Raw genomic sequence first — 22348 nt, 5'->3', positions numbered from 1 at the left:
GAATTATATACAATATGGTTTTTTTTTGTCCTACTAAAATATATCCGCCAAAGGAAGAACTACTTTGCTTGCTTGCTTGCTTAGTTGCTTGCTACCCTAGCAACTTACATAGGTAGTAGGTAGGTAGGTAGGACCAAAGGACCGGATCATTCGATATACATCCGCTCCTAGACTCCCCAAAACACCCCTTGTTATTGGAAACGCCCCCCTCCCCTTCCCCCTTCCCCCCGTACGTGCGTGCGCCCAAACATTGTGGAATGATTCATGGGGAAACAGGAAAAAAAAAGAAAAATAACCGAGCAGGAAAGGAACTTCCCTTCCTTTTTCCCCATTTTGTTCGTTACTTTTCATTCGATCTGCCTGCCTGCTTGCATGCTTGCCTGCCTGCATCCAGTCATGGGAGAAAGATCGCTTCATTCGTAAAGTCGAGGCTGTCGTGTATACACGTCACGCGTCCATCAGCAACCCCAGCAACCCAGTAACTTCCCCAGCCAAACGACTCGTCAAATGCATCAAACCAAACGTATTACTTGTAGAATTGGGCCGGGATGTTGGAATGTTGGAACCTGCAAATTTCTTCATATGTCGCACAAGAAGATGAGCCAAACACCCAGAGGTGTAGAGTCGGAGAGCTGTGATCAAACGCAGTGCTGATAAGGCTGGATGTTGTTCTGTCTCATTTTTACCTCACCTCGAAGGAAGGGAAGGTCATGCGGTCGCGGAGGTTGACTTTGAATTCGAAGATCCCTTCTTCAGAACCCGCGTACCTGTATCCCACTGGGTCAGCACAAGCCTTGCCTTTCTTTCTCGCACAGGGAAAAAGGGCTCTCCCTTTCCCAACTGCTCTTGAACAGGTGACCAGACTTACAGGAATTGCCCATCCGGACTAAACCCGATTCCCGTTGTCCCTAGCTCGATCAGACCTGCTGCTCCTGTGGCCGCTGTAGGCCTCCCAGGAGTATCCGTATTGCGTTGCAACGCAGATCCATTCGCGGGAGGCAACCAATTTCCATTGGCATCCACTGATCGGTTTCCAGTCACGCCGCTCAAAAACAGGATACGTGCCATGCGCATGTCTGCATCCGGAACGCGACCAGGACGTTCTGCCTCTCTCCCGCTGTTAGAACTAAGTCGCTGAGGTGACGGGTCTGTCGTTGTGGTCACAGGGCCTCGTCGTACATTGGTGTTGGCTGTCGCGGGACGGTTGATGAGTTGGGGTACTCTCTGATAACTATTACTGGCAGTCCTCTCGGCGGTCCATGTCCCGACCGATGTGAATGAAGCCTCGGCCGCACCAAGGAAGCTTCGCACGGATTCAAGCTGATTTTCAAGCTGATTTCCCAGGCTGCCGCGCCGCATGGCGGTTTCGAGAGCCCGAGTATCGACTGCGGCCTGAGCTACCCGTGACTCTGCTCGGCGTACCTGTCGTTGGAGGTTCTCGACGTGGGCTAGTCTCTGACGGCTGGATTCGGAATAATCTGTGAGCACGTTGGGGACGCCGTCTGACTGATCGGACGATCTAAGATTCGTGGTGGGTAGTGTTGAAGTCCGGGCCGAGCTCGAATTCGGAGGGTCGAGAGAGTTCACATCATTGCCCGAAGCGCCATCCAAGATCCGCTCGCGCTCAGTTTGCAGTCTTCTGAAATACTCCACACCAACTCTCAATTCACTCTGCAGCTCCCGCGACCGTGATTGTATGTACTGTTCCTCATGTGTCAGCTGTGCTTGGACAATGCGTTCCAACGAGGCTGCAACCCTGGCGTTTGACTCCCTTGCTGCTGTCCGAAGATTGTCAAATTCGTCCGGGTTGTCGACGAGCAGACGCTGTTGGATGTCAAGCTGCCTGCGAAGTAAGAGTGACAATTGCCTCTCGTCGGCTAGTTGACGCTCAAGCTGGATACCGAGTCGCCGTTCAGCTTCCAACGCAGATTCGACCCGAGCAAGAAGTGTCGAACTGCGATTACTCTGATCCGATACACGAGCAGTCTCAAGTGCTGATTGAATGACGTGCCAGGGGTCGTTTTGTGGAATGCTGGAGGGCCCGGATGTTGGGTTCGAAGTATTCGTCGTTTCGGCAGGCGGGCCTTCGTCATCGTCCATCCGACCTGGAGATGCAGATAGCCTTACACGATGGTTGGAGTTGAGATCGAGAAATCGACTTCCAGTCGGCTCTGAGAGAACGACAGAGGTTCTCCTCCTTGGTCGGGGAGAGCGAGGAGCGACAGACCGGCCAGCGGCACCAAGAGATTGAGGGGTCTCGTCACTTGAAATGCTGCTAGCCATCCAACCCGGGGAAGAGCTAGAGTAGTTAATACTGTATGGGCGAAGGCGAGGCGGCTCCGGGGGGTCCAATGTGGTATCGACCTCCACATGCTCCATTGTAGTATCAAGCGCCTCAACAACCGATCTCTCTCGTGCGTCTAGGTCAAACCCCCCATAATTGATCAAATCGCGGCGATTGTGCCTCTGGGCAGTCTCATTCAGAAGAACGTTAGCACGTATCTCGTTGTCCAGGTCTCTGCGAGACAGGCCACTCATCGCTCTTAGCCGGATGAGACGTTGCTGCAACAACCGTTCCTTGTGCGTTATGTTACGAAACGCGACGGGAGTTCCATCTTCGAGTTTGACTTCCTCTGTTGTCTGACGATCGAGGTCCAATATTTGCCGTCGTACGCAGGACTGTCTCACATCCGCGACTCCTATTCTCCCGTGGTCTTCGGCCCAAACGAGGAGGTCCCACGGTGCGGGAGAGAAGGTCATAGATCTGACGCATCCAAACAAAGCTGGTCGAGACGATCTAAAGCTGCATATTATCGAGGATTCGCTGGGGTCATCGCTGCTCAGAAGATGTCGCATGTCGAATATCGAGATCGACCCACCTTGGGAGGAAGCTGCGCAAAGAGATCCGGAAGGCGAGAAGGTAACCGCAAAGCCGTGGTCGTCATAAACGGGATCCCCAATTGGCACGACAGGCTTTGCAAACAGCTGCCAGCGATACTTGGCGTATTGACCGGGAGAACCGTCGATGATGTCCTGGTCTTCCTCGAGGTGTCGTCGATAGAAGTATACACGGTCGGAATCTCCCACTGCTGCGAGGATCGTAGAGTCGGGAGACAGGGCTGCGAAATTTATTGGAGCGGGATGCCGTAGAGTTGTCAGCACTTGTCGTTGAGCCAGAGAGTAGATCTTGACGGTCTTGTCGTTGTTGCTGATCAGGACCACGGGCTCGTCAGGAGTCTTGCCGTGGTTCAAGAACGTGTGAATGCTCATGGCATTCACGATTTCTCCTCCCAATAAATCAATATTCATGTCATGACCAAAGCATGTCGGCCGGTCGTGTTCGTCCTTCTGGATCTTGATGAAGGCGCAGTCGCCATTGTGTTCTCCTCCCACACAGACCCAGCCCAAATCAGCAGCGAGACATCGGGACTCGAAGGGTATTGTTGCAATCAATGAGTTCTGTTGGGTGGCGAGATCGAGGACAAACACGTCCTTACAAGACACATAGTAGATGAGGTCTTTTTCCGACGAACTGATGAAATGACGCAGTTGGTGGTGGGACACCGTGATCTTTGTAGGGTAGAACTTAGAGTGAGTTGCAAGTGACTTTGAAGGAGTAAGCCATAGTTCGCGATTGGGTACGGTCATTTCGCAACGGACGATGAGGGATCTAGGGGAAGAGACGCATCGCTCGGAGAGGTAGGAGGCCGGATTGAGATAATCAGGGCGGAGAGTGGTGGTAAGCGGGCAAAGCTAAGAAGTCCGAGAGACCAAGGCACGGAGCAGCGACTTTTAGGGGGTGGTTGAACGAGAACCCTGGAAAAATGATATGGTTTATGGATGTATTGACCCCAGCTTGAGTGTGATTAATCGCATCGCTCTAAATGGAGAGGAGGGCTGCTCGGGTTTGCTAGACCGTGACGTCGATTGGACGAGGCTGTCTCCGCGAGGCTGAAGACAAATTATTTCAATTCGGCATGTTTGTCGAGCCCCATCGGCCCATCTCGTCTGGCTGAATTATTTCTGAGAGTTTCTGCGGTGCCAAGCCTCGCGCGAGCTTGCGGCGAAGGGGAAAGAGAGATTTTTTCTCCATCCGTTATTTGTCCTCGTACATATTGCCTCTACTCTGCATCCTGAGCTCATCTATCCTGTCCCATCCCATCCTCTTCGTCTCTAGATTCATCCCCGGTTTCCAGGACTTTGCCCATCTCCTGCTCTTCTCCGTTGCTTCTGTGTTTTGTTCTTATACCCGAGATCATCATGATCGCCTCAAGGATGTCCAGAGCTGTAAGTCCGAATGCTACTGCTTCATCATGGAATCATCCTCTAACCAACCTACACAGCTTCCTCGCTCTGTCCCCTTCTCCCGCCTCTCCCAGATTCGAGCCCCTCGATCGTCAACAATTTCACGGTATGCCTCTACCGACGCTCCCGAATCGGCTGAAAAAGTCAAAGGCCAAGTCATTGGTATTGATTTGGGAACAACAAACTCGGCCGTCGCCGTCATGGAAGGCAAACAACCAAGAATAATAGAAAACGCCGAGGGCACCCGAACAACTCCCTCTGTTGTGGCATTCACTGAGGGTGGTGAGCGTCTCGTCGGTGTTGCAGCTAAGAGACAAGCTGTCGTCAACCCTGAAAACACACTTTTCGCGACCAAGCGACTTATCGGTCGGAAGTTCTCAGACCCTGAAGTCCAGCGGGATATCAAGGAAGTCCCCTACAAGATTGTCCAACACACCAATGGCGACGCCTGGCTCGAAGCTCGCGGCGAGAAATACTCGCCGTCGCAGATTGGAGGTATGGTCCTGGCCAAGATGAAGGAGACTGCCGAAGCATACCTAGGCAAGCCCGTCAAGAATGCCGTCGTCACTGTTCCCGCCTACTTCAACGATATGCAGCGTCAAGCCACAAAAGACGCTGGGCAAATTTCCGGGTTGAATGTTCTCCGTGTTGTCAATGAACCTACCGCAGCTGCGCTCGCGTATGGCCTCGAGAAGGAAGATGATCGCATCATCGCTGTCTATGATCTAGGTGGTGGCACCTTTGATATTTCTATCCTCGAGATCCAGAAGGGCGTTTTTGAGGTCAAGTCAACCAATGGTGACACCCACCTGGGAGGCGAAGATTTCGACATTACCCTCGTCCGCCACCTCGTCCAACAATTCAAGAAGGAGTCGGGTATCGATCTATCCAACGATCGCATGGCCATTCAACGTATTCGTGAAGCTGCCGAGAAGGCCAAGATCGAGCTGTCTTCTTCCATTCAGACAGACATCAACTTACCTTTCATTACTGCTGACGCATCTGGTCCCAAGCACATCAACATCAAGATGACCCGCGCTCAGCTCGAGCAGATGGTTGACCCACTTATTGCGAAGACCATTGAACCTGTCCGCAAGGCTCTGAAGGATGCCAACCTGCAAGCGAAGGACATCCAAGAAATCATTCTCGTTGGTGGTATGACCCGTATGCCCAAGGTCACTGAATCTGTCAAGAGCATCTTCGGACGTGACCCGGCTAAATCTGTCAACCCCGATGAAGCTGTCGCCATTGGTGCTGCAATTCAGGGAGCTGTGCTCGCTGGTGAGGTTATGGATGTCCTCCTACTGGACGTCACCCCTCTCTCTCTGGGTATCGAGACTCTTGGTGGCGTCTTCACACGTTTGATCAACCGCAACACAACCATCCCCACGAAGAAATCACAGATCTTCTCGACTGCTGCCGACTTCCAAACGGCTGTGGAGATCAAGGTGTACCAGGGCGAGCGTGAGCTTGTCCGGGATAACAAGTTGTTGGGCAACTTCCAGTTGGTTGGTATCCCCCCGGCACACCGCGGCGTTCCTCAGATCGAAGTCACCTTCGATATTGATGCCGACTCGATTGTCCATGTCCACGCCAAGGACAAGTCGACCGGCAAGGATCAGTCCATCACCATCGCCTCGGGCTCCGGTCTCTCCGACGCTGAGATCCAGAACATGGTGGATGACGCCGAGAAATACGGGGCACAAGACAAGGAGCGCAAGGCTGCGATCGAGGCCGCCAACCGAGCTGACAGTGTCCTCAATGACACGGACAAGGCATTGAAGGAGTTTGAAGACAAGCTTGACAAGTCCGAAGCCGACACGATCAAGGAGAAGATTGCCTCTCTCCGTGAGTACGTTGCAAAGAACCAGACGGGTGAGGGCACCGCCACGGCTGAGGAGATGAAGGCCAAGATCGACGAACTCCAGACTGCAGCCCTTAGCTTGTTTGACAAGATGCACAAGGCACGCGAGGAGTCACAACAGACGCCGCCGGGTGGGGATGCCGGCGCACAGCAGGGCTCGTCCAGCGGCGAACAGAAGCCGTGAAAGATGAAGTGAAGATGGATATGGTGGGTCCCCAAAAGCAACTTGTATTTTAATGATATCCCTGTACTCGACTTCATTTTGTTACGCCGGATATTGGCCGATCTCTTGTTCGACATTCTTGCCATCATCATCGCGGGAGCACAGTTCTCAACATGTATTAGTTTTGCCCTTAGGGAAGGGGACGAACGGGTTGCTGATGAGGACATTACTACTACTGCTGCGGCATGACCTTCCATGCACGAGTGTTGGAAGGGAGCATGGATGGAGTGTTCGGAATTTTATTACATGCTTTGCTGGCCTAAAGGAATGACTGCAGGAGCGGAACATACCAGGAGGCCAGGGGGGTTTTGGTCTTTGTTGAGGCGAACGGGTTGAAGATGGATGTAACTATTTATTGCAGAGAGACGGGACCGGGGGGGGGGGCATGATGGGCATGATACGGAGGCCCCTTAGCCTTTTTGAGAGCGGTGAGGGTGGCCGAGCACATACATAGCGTGTGTAATGCCTTTGTGTGAAAATAGAAAAATAAAATCTCCTCTCGTACTACCGAGTATTATTTCTATTGCTGCCGTGGCGGATTGATTACGGGACTCGACGACGCGCAAGTGATAATAAAACGAAAGATGACAATGCCTACGGGCGCACTCTCACATCGGGCAATGCGGCCTGTGGGGGCGGCGAAAGAAATCCCATGGCGAATGATCAAAAGAGGCAATTGGTGGGTTGACTCTACTCGTTCAAGAGAGAGCATGTGGTAACCCGGAAGACTTGGGTGTATGTAGGTATAGCATAATCAAGACTGCCAATCACCGCGGAACGAGGCGGCCCCCCTCCTTCTCCTCCTCCTTCGACTTGCGGGTCTGTCTCTGTGTGTGTATGTACCGCCGCATGTATACCGAGTACCTTTACTCGTTTCGGGCGTATATGACCAGATATCCACGAGTAGGGTGTAGGGTGTAGGGTAGGCACGCGATGGATCGTCCAGGGATGGGACGTAGGAGGAGGCTGTCTGACTCGAGGCCCTTTTTGTGGGGACAAAAGCTGACGACACATCATACGCCGCGAAAGGCCCCACGGAGCGAACAATCCTACGAGCCCTGGCAGGGTATACGAGTAGGATTTTTTTTAAGGAAAAAAAGGGGAAATAACCGGGGGGAAGGGGGTGTGGCGGCGGGTAGGCGACGGCGACGGCCACGGGGTTCGGCACGCACATTTTTACGGAGTATTTTCTTCCAAACTCGTAAATGTGGGATGCTGAGGTGGTAACGTGGTGGCGAGACGAGACGAGACAAGACCAGAAAGCGGCCGGAACTGGTGAGCCTCATAGAGGGATTTTGGGGGATTGAGATACGATACGCAGTCACAAAAGTTTCTTTGATACATTGACAAGTCGGCCGACTAAAAGTGGGTTAAACGAAACGATATGAGATGAAACGTGATCAGAGTGGGGAAAGGGGAGGAAGGAAGGAGCACGGAACGGAGTATACGGCGCATCTTGAACCATATATTATTACGAGAGACGAGGAGCCCTCAGTGAGCCCACAAAATAATAATATTGGTTGCGAAAACATACGCACGAGGAATTGTGGAGAGGGGAGATAGAGAACAGAGTTCGAGGTCCCGAGTAGTAGGTCACTGGTAGATATGGTTGCGTGGTTGCGTGGTGCGTGGCTAGCTGTGTTTGGGCTTGTCGACTCACAAATGCCGTGATGTGATTTGCCCGATAGCAAATTCCCTGCGTATTATCATCAGCCATATCAGCCATATCAGTAACAGGGAGATTATATCTGGCGACAAAAACAGAAATTAGCGGCCCGCCTCGTATTCCCAGGGGATGATGACGGAGGGAGCAAGTGCCACCAGTGCCTGCCTGCCTGCCTTGTCACTTTTGAGGTCGTAGGTGGGTGGTGTGGTGATATACGAGATGGGTATTAAGTATTGAATTAGATACTTCCATGTTCTCTCTCTCTTCAATGTGATAGGAATAGTAATGAGGCAAGTTCACGTAAACACTAGATAAGTGACTAATTAGCTGCCAAGTACCTTTCTCCAAGGATGAAGGATGGATACTATGTCAAAGGCTGATTCGGGTTATAGCCATTGGATACCTACCTAACTACCTAGTATGGGAGATATTACACATTACAGGGGTAGGGGGGATCCCCTGGAAAAAAAGTTCTAGGCATGGATCCCCAGGTCTCTAGGTACGTACCTGGGCTCCTAAGTGCCCCTACGAGTAGGAGGTATTACCTAGAGTAGCTTGGAATGGGTCGAGGTTAGGCGTCACTCTGCACTCATAGTCTAGTTCTAGGTAGGTAGATATCCCTCTTGGGCAGTCTGTGGCCCCCCCTCCGCGCCCCTATTATTCATGAAACCCCATCCCAGTACCTGAGTACGAGTATTATCCACTCCCTCTCCCAACTTGAGAAAGGATGACGGGGCGCCCTTGTGTACCCTTCGATCCAACTCAATCTCGTCAATCGTAGTTTTTTAGTTAGCCAACAACTAACGTACCTAGGTAGGTACTCCCTCTTTATCCCTTTCAGCCACCTGAATCCCCCCCAATATAATTTCTTGTACCTGGTGAAGGAGGAAAAACAGAACAAGAGCCACTCCAGTGTCAAGCGAGAAACCCGCTTCCCTCAATTCTTTCCTGTGCATCCACCCACATAATACACTGCCTCACCCCCCTCTTCCTTCAAACCCCCCCTCTTCACAAGATGTTCGTGTCAAACCATAGCCCGTAACCCCCGTAGGCCGTAGCCTCTGGCCTGTAGCCCGTAGCTCAGCCCACACCTACTTAACTCGTAGGTAGCTAACCACTTACCAACCTATGCCCGCTCATCCTATCAATCATTTATCCACTTTTACTATTCGGCCGCGTCGCTTCGACGTACTCTAAACAATGCTTTCTCGCTTCTTATTAACGTTTTAGCCTTGGGCTTTCCCCATTGTGACCAATAGCTTACTGCTTGTTCTGCTCTTGTGCCTATCCTACGGTCATTTAGTGTCCTTTTTCTCGTAACTCTGCATCTTCCTCTTGTCTGTCCTGTCTGTCTCGCTATCTTCTCTTCTGGCCTCTCTTGTCTGGTCTGGCTTTCCTCAATTCTCCCTTTTTCTACTCTCCCTTTGTACTACTCGAATTCCCCCTTCCTTTCTCTCCTTTTCCTCTCCCGTCCGCCCACCTTCCCGTCTCTCCAGAGCAAAGTTATTCGCAATTAATCCGCTCTGCTGCTTCCTGTCTATTGACAGCTTCTATTGTTGTACACCATTGGATTTTTTGTCAACCTCTTCGTATCACCATATTCTTGTCGACGACGCAATTCCTGTCCACATGCCAATGCCGCTTCCGACCTTGATTTAATTTTTTGGTGGTCGTCAGCATCCCAGCCTGAGTCGCGTTCAGTATCTCCTGCTACTCGACTTGTCTTGATATTTCTTTCAGTCGTCTGCACACCTCTACAAATAGTCGCTGGTTCACCGTCGGTATGTTCGCGAGACATCCATCAGAATCAGCGCGTAACGTCTCGCACGATATCGGGCCTGAGGTATGTGAGAATCCTGTTATCTTCCATTTCTCAGCACTGTTCCTGCACTATTCGTTTATGCACAAGCTCTCGGAACATACTTGCACTATCCCTCTGGTTTATGGGAAGAGGGGAAACCGAAAAAAAAAGCAATGAAATACTGCGTTGTGCTCTTGTTGCGCCTGCCAACGCCACCTGTCCATCTCAAACCAGGCCACCTTGAACCACTGTCAATTATCGGCTGTCAAACTCCTTCCTGTCTCCTGTCAAATGACCGGAAGAGAAACTCCAACCAGAGGGAAAATACCGCCACCGGATCCAGAGAAAAATGCAGGATGGAGCGATACCTGAACCCAGTGACGATATTCTGGCCGGTGGCCACTTATGCTCGCTTGTCCGCGTGTCAAAGGCGGGAGGGGATGCAGTCACTGGGGCTTCGAATACAAGGGTTGGCTCGGCGGGTTCTGCAGGCGACCGCGCTGAACCTGTCCGAGTACTTGTAGCCCTTAAGCCCTTAGGCTCTTTGGGGCTTTGCAGGCTCCTAGGCTGCTAGCCTCCGAGGCTGGCTAGGCTATTGGGCGACCCCCACTCTCCTCCCTCCTCCAACGAGAATTGTCGGGCACTGCCTCCACCATCAAACTCCAAACTGTGCTCCTCGTTTCTCTTGGCGTCTGGCTTCAATACCTGGGCGGCCTTTTTTGGTCTCCTACTCATCCCACTCCGCTTCGACTCCTCTTTCTCGCCTCTCACCAATCGCCATCTTTTCACACACCACCTTCAAATCCTATTTGGTGCTATTCAACTGCATCACCCGGACTGGCGTCTTTCCTGTCTCTGCTTAGCGTTTCTTTACCCATCGTTGGCACCACCAAGGGCATCCGTTCCTTAACCCTTTCCGGATACTCCTGACCTGTTCGCATCTTATCCACCACGCACTACTCATCAAGTCGAAGACCTGGTGTGGGAAAAACCAAAAACTTCACATACGAGATGTGACTTGATTGGGGGGAATGGTGGCTTCTCTTTCTCACTCGACGTACTTTTCAGACGTGACCCTTTGGTGCTGAGAACTCACTCACTCACTTCACCCATCCATTCTCTCCCCCTCTCATTTCCTGATTTGTCATTCCTTCAACAATTTTGGTCGCTAATACTTGGGCTTCTAGCGTTCGCGCTCATCGTGGGAGTCTCCATATCAGCAACATCCTCGAAATTTCCCCCAACCCCTTCAGCGCTCACCGACTGTGCATGACCCGATGGATGCCGAATCTTCTGACAGCGATGTCTCTGTTGGCGGAGGCGATGAATATCGATTCGCCGGCCCGTTGACCGCGCCGATTCCTCTGCCGCCGCCAGCATCAAAACACGCCTTGGAATCTTCCGATGCCGTTCAAGCACGTCTCGATGAACTCCAGCGCGTCGAGGACCACAATGTCAAGAAATATGATCTGCTCAGGGCTAAGCGCGCTCGAAAAGACGACAAAATCCGTCGCAGACGAGAATTTCAGGACAAGAAATGGGCTCTCATTATGGAAGCTCGTCAACGCAGGGATGCCAGAATTGAGGCACGCCGAAGGAGAGAGGATGCGGCTTTTGTCCAGTTTGATCATGAGCTGGAGGATGAAGAAAATGTAGGTTCTGATTGGGTGAGCGGGCGTGGAGTCGGTAGGGCTAATGGGTCTCCAGAATCTCCGACGCCGGCTGAAACGACTCAAACGTGGACTACCACCCGACGACTCACCAGTACCAGGAGGCCGCAGCATATCCTCATCGTCTATGTCGCCGCCAGGTCCGGCGCTCTCGACCCTTCCCCCGCCTCCCAAGCGTCACCAGGTTGGTCCTCCAGGCCAGCCTGATGCCATTAATTCAGTTCAGTCGAGACCAGCGCCGCAACCGAACCTAGCACCACCAGCAAAGAGCACTCTGCCCGCTCCCTCCTATTCCTTCTACCGCGACTCGAGTTCAGCATACTCACGTCCGTACCATCACTCATCCTACTCGACTACTCCAACCAATGGGCCCCCATCCATGACGACCAACGGGTCAGGTCATGGCCCGCCGCCCCCTGCTGAACGGCCGCAGCTGAACCATGTAGGACGGCCGGCTTCCCCTCTGCAGCGACCTATTCCCAGCACCCAGTCACCTGTGACACCAGCAACAAACCCCAATCCACCGAGACAGATCTATGACACCCGCCCACCACCACCGACCACGTCTTCTGGATTCGCTTCCATCAACCCGCCACCGGCATCGGGATTTGCCACTATCAATGCAAGGACGACCGCAACCCCACCCGCGCCTCACGTTCCCTTGTCGAGACCCTTGAATGATTCAGATCCAAACAGGACCCCCAATCATCCAGCCAACAATGGAGTCGAATCGAATCATTTCCATTCTTATCCCGGTGCTCCGAACACCTCCAACTCGACGCCGCAAACCGGGAGTGCCAGCAAACGTACACCCTCAACAACTCATCCGTACCAAATGTCCGAGGCATTTGCCAACCGACACCACCACTGCGAAAGAGTCGACACCTTGAATCGTGGCGTCTGGACGTCGTATGGGCCGGGAGGCACAGCAGAGCATCCGACGGGACCAGCAGTTGAGATGTACCTTCGCTGCAATCACGATGGGTGTTCCCGTATTGATTGGCGCACTGTGCATGGTCTGCAATGCCACATTGTTAAGAACCACGATCAGCCGAAAGGCACCATTGGTAGTCTTGACAAGGCGTTGGAGAGATACGGCGTCCCAGTTAAAGAAGTCGAGGAATTTGAATTCCGCCACGGCCGAGGCACTGCAGGAACAATGGCAGATCCAAAGAACTTGAAGATGAAGCTTAAGACAAAGGTCCAGAGTTTTGGGAGAGTTAGTACCCCGGGGTCTTTCAGTGTCGACCCTGAGGCGAGACCGGCCGGGTACAGACCTAGCCCGGCTGCCACCGACGATAGTCCCACCATGTCAGAGGGTCTCAAAAGAAGTCCAGACACAGCCATGACAAATGGCTCCCAAAATCGTGCCGTGGCCAACGAGAACGGGGGACATTCCACCCCGCAAACGACTACTAGCTCTCCTGCTACAACGCATACGGCCGTCCGACCCGGTTGGATGGGCGTAAATGCGCCGTCGGCACCGGCAACTGTCGAACCGGAACCCAAACGTCTGCAAGGGGATTTTAGTTCGATCGACGCTCCAAGCAACGAGGACTCCACCAATGCGCAATCGACACCTTCTGGAGAGGCTCTACCGACGCCTACATCAACCATCCACGTTGTCACTTCACGACCTCAGTCCAGAGGCACCATCACAATCGTGGAAACCGGGACTACTTCTCCTAACCAGCAACGCTCGAATGCACCAGTTAGACCTGAACCCCCAGCTTCCTCACCTCAAGCTCAGCCAAATCAAGTTAAGAGAGAAGAGGATAAGCAGGAGGTGCAGCTTACAGGGCAAGAGCCGTCAAACCAGAAAGACAAGGACCAAGATGTTCAGATGACAGGAACTGCCGAGGACGATCAGGCGAAGGCAAATGAGAGTCAGGTAAATGGTACCAACAATGTCGAGAAGAATGGCGCACCTGAAAAGGTGGCACACGCACCAGATTCGGCGACAGAACAATCCGATACCATTGAGATAGATGGGAGTGCCTCCAAGGATGCTAGCACAGCGACTGTCCGACGATCCACTATCCAATCTCCCACGATTACGACAAGGTCTCTGACCGCGACCACACCTGGCAGCGCACGCCGACCCAGTCGACGCTCCAGTGCTGCGAGGAAGTCGGTGGATACCGAGGGGGACACCGGTAGGCCTGCGAATAACGAGAATGACGACAAAGAAAAGGACGACAAAGATGGCAAAGATGAGAAAACGGAGAAGGAGAATACTCGGCTGGAACCGCGGCGATCATTGACTGGACGAATCCTACGTCGGGGGAGGTTTTAGTGCGAGGTCCTAGGCAATTCTCTTCAACACGAGAAGTCTCAGACGAACGAACCTGGCGAGACGGCAAATGTTGTGAGCTCAGCCTTGGACTGGTGCAATCAATGAGTCTTGCAGATACTTCATTCATGAATCGTGACCGAGTGGATAGAAAGGGGGATTTTGTGCAGCAGCGTCGGAGGGCGAATTTATGGCAACACGGGTTTTCGAGGGGACGAGGACAGGTACTTCGACTGTTCGTTCGGCTCGATATGATGTTCGGGATTGGGGAGGTATGGGTGGAAACACGGATTATTGTCCGGGTTCCCTGGGGGCGACTAATTGGATGGGCGTGGATTGCTCTGTTTGTTCAATGCTTTGAAGATTTGCCATGCATGCGTTGAGCAAATTGAGACCGAGACCGAAATCGAGACGGGCGTGGGTTTGTTTTGATTTGTTTGGCCTTTGCAGAGGATCACCGGACTCGTCAAGGGCATTCCTTATTAATTTGACTGTTTTGTATGTGAAGCATTCACTATTACTTGATTATGAATGATATCATGCATTGCAAGTGCAACAAGGCAGCCGATGAAGCCACCCTTCATTCATTCCTATTTTCCTGTTTGTCTTTTACAGTGTAATATATGATTTTCGCCTTTTGGGATTTGATTGCTTAGGTAGTAAAATTCAATGGGGCCACTATCCTGTCTATACGCACACTCACATACCGAGAAGGCCTATTTAGCGATTGGGCGATTGGGCGATCCGGTAAGAGGTACTCAGTAAGAGAGAGGTACGTCGTCAAGCTCATCCATACTCCGGTGGGTGCGTGTAGTGAGAACGTAGGTGTAGTCGTATAGAGATTGACTGCACGACCAACCTCACCCAACCAACCAACAAACACCGTGTGTACCGTGGACCGTTCAACAGTATATTGTGCACAGCGTCCGGATCGGAGATCGAAGCGAGAAGAGAGCAGAAGACACAGAGCAGAGATGACGAAAGACAGTGGAACGCAGAATACAGTGGGAGAAGTCAGAGAGGTCCATTCTCTCACCAGGTTTCTGCCCTTCCGATTCTGCCGGGGCGTTGAGTGGTGGTGTTGCCGTTGGTTGGCGACATGGGACGTTGGTCAAAGAGGAGATGGAGTTTCCTGCATTGACCGCGCCATGTGAAGACTGGTTGCGTGTACATTTTCTGTGTCTCAGCATCTCAGTGTCCAAATCTGTTGCAACCCTGCGCCGCATCTGTGTGTGTGTGTGTGTGTAATGAAGTCAATTCCATTCTGTTCCTCCGCGTCGGAATACCATTCCATTCCACTCCATTTTATTTGATTTGATCTGATTCTACCTGAATCATCGAATAACACCCCCCGACGCCCGCCCAACCCAGGACAAACCCACTCAGAGCCTCCGTGAACAACCCTCCCCCAAACCAGATCTCGCGCCACGCTCCCGAGCCCTCGTTCCTCCCGCCTTTGGGGGGGTCATTCAGGCCCCTCGACCCGGCCGTGCCGGCGAAGTACTTTTGCGGCGAAGCGCCCGCGAGGAGGAAGTAGAAGAGAGCCGAGATCAGGGTGTTGCACGCGAGGTAGAAGCCGAAGCCGGTCAGGGACTCGAGGCCCAGGATGCCGGCGGCGATGCCGAGGAGGAGGCCCGCGATGGAGCGGATGTTGGAGAGGGTCTGGTTTTTTTGGCGGGATGAGAAGCATGTCAGTCGGGTAATAATACTGTGCGTGGTTCTTTTCGGGGGAGCGAGGGAGGAGAGTGTAGGAGAGAGAGGAAATGAGGAAGAAGAGATAACAAAACGTACCCGCGTATTGTGTGTAAGTGACTCTGGGACCAAAGGGTCCAGGAACATGGAAAGTTCTTGCGGTGATGGCGCCATGGTGTGCGATTGAGCGATTGAGATGCGCCTCGACTCTCGACTCTTGAATTGTATGACACTTTGCGCTCTCTAACCAAGGGCAAAGGCTTTGGGAAGAGTTTCTAGGCTCGTGCTCGTTGACTAGGTCGGTACGTAGTATGGAGGTGGTGGGGGTAGAAGTTGACGTTGGAAACTCTGCAAACAAGCCTGTTGGATGACCTGGACGTGCAGTTGATTTTCAGTCGCTATCAAAGCAGCACACCAATGCGGCTTGGAGGGCCCAGTTCAGTGCAGAGTGGGTCTCGACTCATTCCCTTGCATCCATCCAGTCATCTCATCTCATCCACTGCAGTCCACTACCATCCCACTACATACCACCCATTCTCTCTTTCTGTCTCTCTTTGACCGCAGCCCACGGAGACGGAAACTCATGGCCCTCAGAACATCAAGCAGAGGAGCAGCGCAGAAATGAACCCTCCCCTTCTAAATCATCTCACAAGAAAATTACAGAGTACTCACGCCGAGATGACTCCTCTGACTCTTGCAAAGCCACGAGAACATCAAGCGTGTCCAATCGCTTCTTCTGGGTCCAGTTGTGTGCATGTTCTACATAGAAGATTCGTAGGTGGTATGGATTATCTCGTCACGCTATATAGAAAAGACGTCGAGTCATCACGCCATCCATGGTCAGTCTTGGTCGAAAAGAACTGGAAATTACTAGGGTCCTGCCTGGCCCGACCAAACGAGGTGGACGAACTTCGTTCGGCCGGCCTTTTGGTGGTGGCGACTACACCAGCAGCCGCGCACTCGAGATTCTGATCCTGTCAAAATGCCAATCCGTCGCAGAACCAGGCCGACGATTGGGGGTTTCAGAGCATGAAACAAGCTCCAGTATTCCCTCCTCACCCCGGAACAGTCCCTCGCCAGTCAAGCACAGCGCCCATGTCTCCAATGTTTGCAAAGTTCAGAAAAACAAAGCCGCACCTCGGGCGGATAGCAGGTGATGACGAGTGTGGCCACCACGGAAACTGCCATTCTACAGCTTCCCTTCCGCTTGGGCTTCTCTGACTTGCTCAAACACCTACAATGACATTAGTGGTCATCGCCCATATTTGACAAGTCCATCACTCACCTTGAGCATCTTGTTCCTCGCTCCCAGAGCATTCACACCACGTGCTTCCAAGCCCTTATCATCAAGCTGTATTAATTCCTCCCATTTCAGGTCCTTCAGGTTGTCAGTGTATTTGTGTAGCCTCAACGATCGAAGCCATGTCGGGATATCTTTCAGCAGATTGGGGTCAGTGGGATCCTCAGGAGGTTTGGAGCTCCCACGGCGTCCTCTGGGCGACCTGCCCCGGGTGATGTCCGAGTGATCGGAGAGATACCCTTCGCCGCCTCCACCAAATATTCCTGTTTGCGGGACTAACCCCGGCATACCTGCACCGATCATGATGGGTGCGCCGTCATATGCAGCCAAGAATCCGTTGTGTTGAGGAGACGCAAACGCGGTTTGACTGAGAGGCGTCTGCAATGGAAGTCCAGGAGAATTAGGTCGAGATCGGCGTCCTTGTGCAGCGGCGATCTGCTGCGCTTGAATGGCGGCAACTTGTTGAGCATTGAGGATTTGGCCGTGATCATTTACCATGATAGTATTGATGCCCGGGATGCCAGAAGCTGCAAGCCCAGGGGTCAGCGGTGGTTGTGTCGGTGGCTGAGGTTCGTTAGACCGAGCACGACGAAATTTCTTGACGTCGTCCAGGGCAATCCTGTTGTTGACCGTGGACAAGGCGGCGAGTTTCATGGCGGTAGCGTTGGCCACCATTTCGGTATGGGATTGAGCTTGGCTGAAGTTCGGGACCATGGGGGTATTGGTCATCGAAGCCCAACTCTGGTTGCCCACGTTGTAAGGGGACAGAAGGGGCATATCGCTGGATACCGGGTCCGGAGCGGTCAATGTAGTGCTCTGAATATTACCGCCCGAGCCGCCTAGAGGACGCGGAGAACGAAGGCCACCAGACGATGCAGGTTGACTAAATTGGCCCATCGGCTGATGCTGCCCCTGTTGGCCGGATGATGACTTGGGTCTCGATATCGGAGGCTGTTGAGTATCTCCACCGCCCTGCCGCCAGCTCATGGCATCTGCCTTGGACTCTCTCGGAGCGGCTATAGTGGGTGCCACTAGGGAACTGCGATCTCCTACAACCGTACTGTTTCTGTTGGAAGGGGGCGGGTTGCCTGTTTGTTGGGCGTATTCGGCCTTTTGCTGCTGAATTGCGGCGACAGCGTCCGGAAACATTGCATGTATGGTGGATTGATCCAAGCCCGAATTGCGCTTGTTGCCGGCTGGGGAGACCGGTGGTCGAGTCAAAGAAGTCCTCCGATCGTCCACATTCAACTTGGACATGGCGTCGCTCAGACGGTTGGACATTGCGTCCTTTTCCCCGAAATTGGCTGGTGAGAGGACGCCCGAAATCGGATGGCTTTTGGACATCTGGTTCAGAACCTGAGCAAAGAATCGTTGCTGCATTTGCGTGGTCTGCTGGATGAGGGCGTATGTGGCAGCAGTGCGCTCCGCCTCGCTCAGGACTTGAAACCATTGTTCGATCGCGCTTAACTCGTCTTTGAAGTCCTGATCCAGAGTCGCCGCAGCCATCTCTTCCAACATGGTTTCATATTGTTCAATATCCTGAATCCACTGCTCTCCCAACTTGCTTGAATCGTCCATGCTGCCTTGTTGAGATTGTTGGTTGTATAAGACCTCAGAGGCTGGGCGTATGGAACGTGACGAGAGAGGAGAGGCGAAAGACATGTCAGCTGAAGTTCGGACGGCTTGAGTATGGGTACCGGATGTGCCGATAGTCCTGGAGCTGGGCGGCCGAAGAGAGGTTTTGGACGCCTCCGGGGTGCTATTCCTGTTGCCGATGATGTTGCTGGCCATGGTAGCTTGGTAGCTTTTGGTAAAGCCCGGGCTTCGGAGGCTGCGTAGGACAAAGTGCCCTGGTGGTGACGAATTGATGGTTCGAAGCGAACAAAGGTCAGTGGTGGAAGGAGACTGAGACGGTCACACAAACAGATCTAACAGATCATTGGGTTTACAGCGTGTAGAGGAGCCGATTGGATCCAGCCCAAGGGCAATGATGAATGAGGGTGGAAAAAGGAATGTCGAGAACGCGCTTCCAACGCAGTAAATGGCTGAAGCAAAGATGTGAGGCAGCGCTATTTGGTGGAGGTGGCGGTTCGAGGTGTCTCAGACACGACGATGAGAGCGGGGGGGATGCGATTAAGCTACAGTTAAGAGACGCGCAGGAAGCAGGCGACAGATAGCATGGGAAAGGCAGAGAAGTCGAGATCCGTCAAAAAGAATACACTCCCTAACAGGCGAATGAAGGTAGAGAGTACACCGAGGGACCAGGAGAAAAAAAATTGAGTCGAGCTGAAATAATAAGACAGGATAGAGTTGAGGTTCGCGAGAGTGGAACCGACAAAGCAGCAAGGCTTACCCGTGCCTCCGTAAAATAATTCCTCCTTGGTAGGGATATAGAAGCTCGTTCGTCCAGGGCGGGAGCAGGGCGGGAAGAGGACGGAGCCCCAATTAGCAGCTCGCCTAACCGGGAGCACTTGGCTATTGACTGACACCCAGCGGCGACAAGAGGGAACCCCAGTCCAGGGAGGTGAGGCCTGGAAGGAGCTGAAAGAGCTTGGGTTCGTTTCCACCAAAGTCATAAGGGCAAAAGGGTTTGATGGGCGACGCCCCTAGCCTCCGAATAGCGGCTGTAGTGGAAGCTCGTTAAAGGGGAAGTGCCGTGGGCGGTGGACAGGCCCTGAAATTTGTCTGAGTGACGCTTACGGCTCGTATGGCTTCACCGCCAACCAACCCTAGAGCCCCCAAGGACTCGTACCTACATGCCTGCGCACCTATGCACCTGTACACCTGTACAAATGCGCCATCGTATCGAGTTACTCTGTTACCCAACACCACCTGCGCCTCACTGTGGCGCTCTGGCCTCTACATTTCCCCATTGGCCTGCAGTGCAGCAGATCTGATGAACGTCACAGTACTCTGGTCAAGCTGAACAGATGCCCGTTACCTGCTGGTGGCAACGCAGTTAATCAATGAATCCCACAATTCTGTACCGGTGGTATTCGACCCAGCTGCTCCTAGGGAGGCGCTGACGTAGAAGATCAACGCCACGGATATTCACCCTGCTGCGAATAAGAGTCTTGTCAATTTGGTGACTGAGATGATCTTCAGACAAGAGTCTCTTGGATTTTGCTAACAAGTACAGCAACCGCAATGGATCGGCGAATACTTCATCCTCATTGAGCAGTCTCACTTTTTTTTTGGCACGCTTTGGTGGACCTCAATCAACCATATAGCCCCTTTCTCTTGCGTACTCGTCCATGCTAACACTCTGCCCTCGAATCCCCAATGACTTCACTTGCACGAACATTATGACATGCCTTTGATCCTGGATCGAAACTTGCATTCTCTTGAGAAAGGGAGGAAAGAGACGTTGTGTGTTGGAGCCATTACCCTACGTCCCTCCGATCGCCCAAGTCTCTCTTCAACAGATTGAGGATGTGACCGCGTTCTCCAAACATGACCGAATTCCATACCAGGCCGACACGTCCAAATCAGTTGTCGTGCCAATAGTCCGCACACACCCTTCCCATATCGTACAAATGTGTCTCTGTAAATCCAATATGGCCGGCGGGTTGACGTTTACCGGCCTGGCAGCTGTCCGGATTGCATCATGGCAGCATTCTGCTCTTGAAACCTGGCCCCTAATCTCTCCGAACCTTTCAAGAATTTATCCACGCAGCGCATCACACAGCCTTCTTCTCTCGAGATCAATGACTTTGTTGTGAAATCGTTGACACAATCGTCAAAACACCGTTGGACGAGGTTTGAATAGGTCTAACATGGAGCCCAGGTCAGGTCAGAAAAACCATCAAAAGGGGGAATCTGTGGCATGGCATGGGCTGTGATAATCCTTACCTTCATGAATTCTTTCAGCTGCTTTGCCTCCATACGAGCATTGAGCTCCCTCTGTTCGGCGGGAGTGAGGCTAAAACGACATCAGCGAGTCCACGCGAAGACGATTGCAACAAGAGACCAACCTGTCCATTGTGACGGAAATAGAGATGTAAATAAGAGAACTGGTTATCAAAATGCAATATTGCAGAGAAGAGGAAATCGCCTAAACTCGCAAGCCGCGAAGCAGAAATTCGAGCCCGGCAGACTTTCCCTCTACCATCTGCTGATCTGCGGAGCAAGTTTGGCTTAGTTTTTTTGTTGTCTTTTCCTGTCGTCCTCAAAGCCTTCGACTTATCCGTTGGCTTTACGGCTTTACTCCCATGCATCTATTTTTCATCCGACATGGAGAGACAGAGCATAATGTTGCTGGGCTTCTTGCAGGGGTCTCTGACTCCAGGTTGACCAACCATGGTGTCCTGCAGACCCAACGACTGGGTCACTATCTCACCACTCACCGTAACTTGAGGTTTACCAAAATCTACGCCTCGGATCTTCAACGAGCTTTCATGACCGCTGAAGAGCTTCACAGAAACCAAGCCGCAAAGCTCTCCGCCGAAGTTGTTCCCAAAGTCGTCAAACTCGAACTGCTTCGTGAGCAGGACTTTGGCTCATTGGAGCTCGTTCCGTGGAACTCGAGGAGGGTGCTGCAGCATCTCGATCCTGGTGTACCTAACCCCGAACATGAATCTTTCCGCCCTCAAGAGACGACCGAGACTATGGTGAGAAGGGCGGAATCGTTTCTGGACGACTTCATCCTCCCACACTTTGCCCGTGGTGCAGAGGATGCCACAACGGCAACGCAGGAATGCGTTGCGGTCGTTTCCCATGGCCTCTTTCTATCTGTGCTGTGGCGGACACTGCTGAGAAAATTTAACAGCAACACTGTTGCGCTAGCGCCGAAGGTCGAGGCTTGGGGTGTCCGCCCCTTGGAACACCTGCCATCGTGGACCAACACTGGATTTTTGGAACTTACAATCGAGAGACCCTCGTCCAAACTTGCCCATCAATCTCAGATGGCACAGCCTTTTGCATCGACGGACATCCCTTCATTCCCGCTCAAGGGATGTTCCATGACCATCCACGGCATTAACAGTAAAGATCACCTCCGAGATCTGAAGCGTACAAGAGGCGGGCTGGGATCGTCTCCCTATGATGCAAAGCAACAGACTTTGGATGGCTTCTTCAAGCGGCCTTCAGCTGGCCGCGGCTCTATTACGTGAACCCCAAATTCGAAGAGACACGCCTGCCAAAGCGTGAAGGAAATGGGGCCAGCATGCCCCCCTTCGATCTTTGACCACTTGAGAGAAGTTGCAAATTGAAGACTGTTGAGATGTGGAGGTAAGCCACCCCCATTCTATTGTGACATGCCCGTTCCATATCTGCCTGATGAAGCACAATTTCACACAGACCTGTTCTGAAACTCGTTGTGGAAGCATAAATTGTACCAACTGCTGTCTGATCGCAGCGTCGTTCCTGTGTCAATTATTCAAGGGGATGCAACGAACACGACTAACGGATGTTTTCGCAGGAGAGCCTTTGGTCTCACCACTGATATACCGAAACGATACACAAGCACTGCCTGGGCACTGGGTTTCGCGTTCGGTGGAGTTCACAGCCCCATCCAGTCGGCTTTGCGCCGCCAC

General features: G+C 52.5%; 6 protein-coding genes across 6 annotated transcripts; 3 read left to right on the top strand and 3 right to left on the bottom strand.

Annotated features, from left to right (window-relative positions):
- Nucleotides 1–578: 578 nt before the first annotated feature.
- Nucleotides 579–3648, bottom strand: AYO20_01426 (hypothetical protein; the record flags this gene model as incomplete). The annotated part of the gene is made up of 3 exons (XM_022639732.1): nt 579–632; nt 692–767; nt 869–3648. 3 exons carry the CDS (start codon nt 3646–3648, stop codon nt 579–581), a joined length of 2910 nt encoding a protein of 969 aa, XP_022504120.1.
- Nucleotides 3649–4275: 627 nt separating this feature from the next.
- On the top strand, nt 4276–6353 carry AYO20_01425 (hsp7-like protein; the record flags this gene model as incomplete). Its single annotated transcript, XM_022639731.1, has 2 exons — nt 4276–4287; nt 4344–6353. The coding sequence occupies 2 exons, from the start codon at nt 4276–4278 to the stop codon at nt 6351–6353; spliced, it is 2022 nt and encodes a 673-aa protein (XP_022504119.1).
- Nucleotides 6354–11136: 4783 nt separating this feature from the next.
- On the top strand, nt 11137–13825 carry AYO20_01424 (hypothetical protein; the record flags this gene model as incomplete). The annotated part of the gene is made up of 2 exons (XM_022639730.1): nt 11137–11511; nt 11567–13825. The coding sequence occupies 2 exons, from the start codon at nt 11137–11139 to the stop codon at nt 13823–13825; spliced, it is 2634 nt and encodes an 877-aa protein (XP_022504118.1).
- Nucleotides 13826–15127: 1302 nt separating this feature from the next.
- Nucleotides 15128–15688, bottom strand: AYO20_01423 (hypothetical protein; the record flags this gene model as incomplete). Its single annotated transcript, XM_022639729.1, has 2 exons — nt 15128–15484; nt 15614–15688. The coding sequence occupies 2 exons, from the start codon at nt 15686–15688 to the stop codon at nt 15128–15130; spliced, it is 432 nt and encodes a 143-aa protein (XP_022504117.1).
- Nucleotides 15689–16703: 1015 nt separating this feature from the next.
- On the bottom strand, nt 16704–18605 carry AYO20_01422 (hypothetical protein; the record flags this gene model as incomplete). The annotated part of the gene is made up of 2 exons (XM_022639728.1): nt 16704–16748; nt 16800–18605. 2 exons carry the CDS (start codon nt 18603–18605, stop codon nt 16704–16706), a joined length of 1851 nt encoding a protein of 616 aa, XP_022504116.1.
- Nucleotides 18606–21025: 2420 nt separating this feature from the next.
- Nucleotides 21026–21925, top strand: AYO20_01421 (hypothetical protein; the record flags this gene model as incomplete). Its single annotated transcript, XM_022639727.1, has 1 exon — nt 21026–21925. The coding sequence occupies one exon, from the start codon at nt 21026–21028 to the stop codon at nt 21923–21925; it is 900 nt and encodes a 299-aa protein (XP_022504115.1).
- Between the last annotated feature and the right edge of the window lie 423 nt (nt 21926–22348).

The sequence above is a fragment of the Fonsecaea nubica genome (assembly GCF_001646965.1).
Source record: "Fonsecaea nubica strain CBS 269.64 chromosome Unknown Scaff6, whole genome shotgun sequence".
NCBI classification, from domain to species: domain Eukaryota; kingdom Fungi; phylum Ascomycota; class Eurotiomycetes; order Chaetothyriales; family Herpotrichiellaceae; genus Fonsecaea; species Fonsecaea nubica.
Note: the sequence above shows the minus strand (reverse complement) of the source record. Positions and strands in the feature narration are given on the sequence as shown.